Source organism: Galeopterus variegatus, unplaced genomic scaffold (assembly GCF_000696425.1).
Source record: "Galeopterus variegatus unplaced genomic scaffold, G_variegatus-3.0.2 Scaffold8017, whole genome shotgun sequence".
Classification (NCBI taxonomy): domain Eukaryota; kingdom Metazoa; phylum Chordata; class Mammalia; order Dermoptera; family Cynocephalidae; genus Galeopterus; species Galeopterus variegatus.
Genome location: NW_007734128.1, coordinates 91,724 through 95,408, shown reverse-complemented (window position 1 = coordinate 95,408; position 3,685 = coordinate 91,724). Strand labels below are relative to the sequence as shown.

Genomic DNA, 3,685 nt, shown 5'->3' with positions numbered 1-3,685 from the left:
ACTGAGTCCTGCCTCCTGCACCCCACACAGTTGGACCCAGAGGATGCCAGGGATCTGCTTGGGAAAAATGTTCCTACTGAAGAGGAAGGCATGAGGGCTGCTGGGTCCAGGCCACCCCCACCCCTACTCAACTCAGTCAGGTGTTTAAAGTGTTTTGCAGCTTCTTGGGAGTGAGTTAACTCAGCTGTGAAACCCACATATAAAGGCAGTAAAACCCATTAAGTGGTCGGTGCTCAGGCACAATCCTGCTGGCCCCCACAGTGCTCCCCATGGTCCGTGCCGTTGCCTGGCCTCCTCCCCTGTAGTTGGGGTCTCGTGGGCCGGCTGCATTTCCATTGCCGTTGCCAACAGCACTTTACATACCTTAGAGTGTGTATTCTGTTCTTGGCTATGGCTCAGAGGTCAGGAGGAGATGTTTGGAGCCCCCTCCCCACGTCACAGATGGCAGTCTGTAGGTAGAGATCCGAGTTTGGTCTGTGGTCTCTGGTGCGGGACGTGGGCATCTGAGATGCAGGCCTTGGGCTTCAGGCCCCTGACACAGCCACAGCCACAGCCCCTGACAGCAGGTCTGAGAGCGTGTGGCACCTGGAGCCTCTTGGAGCCCAGGATCAAACGTGTCTGACCTTGAAAGCTCAGCAGTGGGAGCCGAGGGAGCCACCGCTTCGGGTTGTGCTGCCGGGTGAGCTGCAGCTCCGGCTTCCCCCCTTCGTGCCTTTGCATCCACCTAATTCACCACATTTGTTATGCTCTGCCTGATTTCCAAAAGGTGTTAGGACATAACAGACATGGTGCAGGTGATCAGCAGTGCATCCATTTAGGAAGTGTGCTGGGGGTAGGCAGATGTGCACCCAGAAGCTGTCCCACAAGGGCTACCATGCTCATGCTGGGGACCGACTTAAAACAAGGCTACTAGCAGACTCTTCCCCAGCACGTGGTGTGACCAGCACTCTCTGAGCACTTTATATATGTGAATTCACTGACTCCTCGTGGTGGCCTCGTGAGGTGAGCATGGTTATTATTTTCGTTTCACAGCCAAGTGAGCTACCTGTCCCAGGTCGTCAGCTCAGATGCAGCAGAGCTGGGACTTGAACCTGGCGGTCTGTTCCTGGGCCCAGGTTGTTCCTCAAACACAAGGCCGCTGCCTCTGCAGCCATGTGTGTGCACGGATGGGTGGGAGTGGTGTGTGGCCAGGTTAGGCAGTAGCAGGTGAGGGGATGGCTGGAGGAGTGGAGTGATCAGTACAGCAACCTAGAGCATCTGAGCTGCACACAATCAAGGGCTGCCACCACAGGACTGGCTCTTTGTTGGTGATAGTGACAGATGTGTGGGGCAGGAGGCAGGACTTGGTGGTCACCACCACCATTCATGGCGGAGCTCCTAATGCCTCTGCTTCTCTCCCCACAGCTCACACATGGGCACCAGGTGGCACTGTCGTCCATCAGCTACATCGGCTGCTCCCTGTCTGTGCTCTGTCTGGCTGCCACACTGGTCACCTTCGCTGTGCTGTCGTGAGTCACCCTCTGCTCTCCCCATGTCCCAGGAGGTTTGGCAGCTGCATGTAAATGTCAATGTCATGCCTGCCCTAGCCCGACTCTCCTTCCAGTGTTTGTAGCCCAGTGGTGGTAAATGCCCGTCCTGTTCAGATTCTACATGTCATGTGTTACAGCTGGATGGCTCTTCCTCAGTTATCTTTCATTTTGAGGCTGCTGGCCAGCTTAGGAAAGAGAGGAGGGACTGGGGAGTTGGGAGCACCAGGCTTCAGCTAAGCTGGAAAGGTCTGGAAAGGCCCCAACTCAAACACATGAGGAACTCTGGTGGGGTCTGAGCCAGGCAAGAGCAGACAGGTGCACCTCAGCCCTATGCCCAGACATTCGGTGATTCCCCTGTTCCTCAGCTAGCCCACTGCACCCAGGCACGTGGTCAACTCAGAGGCTGTGCCTGAGACAGATGAGAACATAGTTGGGTGGGGGCTGGACAATAACCAAGTAAGCAAAAGCATGAACAGACGTTTTGGCACAGTGAGCCTACCACGAGGCAGTAGGAGAGACAGTGAGGAGACGGAGCTACTTCGCGGCAGGCAGTCAGGAAGACGCCACAAGGGGAGGAATCTGAGCTGCCATGCAGAGACCTGGGGAGAGGGCTTCCCACAGAGGAACAGCTGCTGCACAGGCCCTGAGGCTGGAGGGAGCTGAGGGGAGGGGGTGTTGAGAAACAGAAAATGGCGTAGTGAGCAAGAGGGAAAGGAAAGATCTGAGTACCAGCTGCAGCAGGTGTCAGGCGAGCAGGACCATGCAGGCTGTGGAAGGAGCTGAGATCATATCCAAGAGTAATTGGGAGCCATTGAGGGTCCAAAGCAGGGAATGACAGCATCCAGGTTGGGTTTTGTAAAGACCTCTCTGGCTGCACTTGGAGGAGTGGATATGGGGGACCCGGTGGGGACAGACAGCCCAGCCTGGGGGACTGAGTAGTCAAGTCTGAGCTGGCGCTGGGCCCCAGGCTTCACACCCACCTCTCTGTCCTCAGCTCCGTCAGCACCATCAGGAACCAGCGCTACCACATCCACGCCAACCTGTCCTTCACTGTCCTGGTAGCCCAGATTCTGCTGCTCATCAGCTTCCACTTTGAGCCGGGCACAGTGAGTATGCACAGCCCCCTCCAACCTGCTGCTGCGCTTCCATGTCAAAGTGGGCCTCCCTCCCCCTGCTGCCCTCAGGTGAGGAAGTGGGGCACAGGGGTTACAGCAACTTGGCCAAGGTGATGACCCTAATAAGGGCAGACCAGGGTCTGGGCACTGGGCTGCCCTTGTGCAGTCTGCTGCAGACTCTGCAAACAAGACAGCAAACAGCTGCACCACCCTCTGCACCACCTGCTAAGGGCAGGTGCTTCTCAGCCAAGGGAACGTGCAGACCTCTTAGACTCTGCCTTTCCCTGCCCTTTGCATTGGGGTGGGGGTCTCTGAGGGCCCTGTGAAGTCTTAGACCTCACAGAAAGTAAAGAGCTGAGACTCTCTGAAGTGACTCAGCTGGGGATGATGTGGGTTTATAAACCCAGTTGATGGGAAGGAGAAGCAGAGACCTGCCTGCTCCACACCCAGGACGGAAGGAGGGGCTGGTTGGGCAAAGGGGTTTAGGATGTGATCAGGATTGACCAATGCAAGATGAACATCTTACTCCTTGCCTAGTAATGGTCAGCAGAGCCTCTCCTTACTGCCCAGCAGGGTCCCCAGCCCTGTGCCTGTCCTGGGGCTACTGCCTATGGCAGATCTGCCTTCACCTGGCTGCAGGTGCTTCCGTCACTGGAGTACTCTGAGGGTCTCGGGAAGCATCCTGGATGTGCTATGGAATGGTCAGAGCATGCGCCAGCCTCATGCTCTCCTACTGGATGCTTTTCAGGCTCCAGTATGAACCATCCCATGGGGATTCCTTAAAATGCAGATTTTCAGATTTTGGTTCAGGAGTCCCAAGTGGGACCTGGAATTCTGTATTCCTGTCAACCATTCAGGTGATGCTGACTCCGCCTGTGCAATCCCACGCTGAGGAGTGAGGTCCTACTGCGTGTTAGCAGCAGGAGGGAGGCAGGTCTGCAGCAGCTCCAGGCATCCATCATCCCAGATGGTGGCCCCAGGGAACCCGGAAAGTGTCTCCCTCCCAGAGCCTTATGTCTAAATCCCAGGGAAGGGCTCTGA

General features: G+C 56.3%; 1 protein-coding gene across 1 annotated transcript in view; it reads left to right on the top strand.

Moving 5' to 3' along the window:
• Positions 1–3,685, top strand: part of LOC103608105 (probable G-protein coupled receptor 133) — a gene marked incomplete at its 5' end in the record, with an annotated part of 135,304 nt that overhangs the window by 93,803 nt on the left and 37,816 nt on the right. Inside the window, 2 exons of the mRNA XM_008592547.1 lie at positions 1,405–1,508; positions 2,524–2,635. Coding sequence (XP_008590769.1) covers positions 1,405–1,508; positions 2,524–2,635 — 216 coding nt within the window. The remainder of the gene's footprint in view (positions 1–1,404; positions 1,509–2,523; positions 2,636–3,685) is intronic.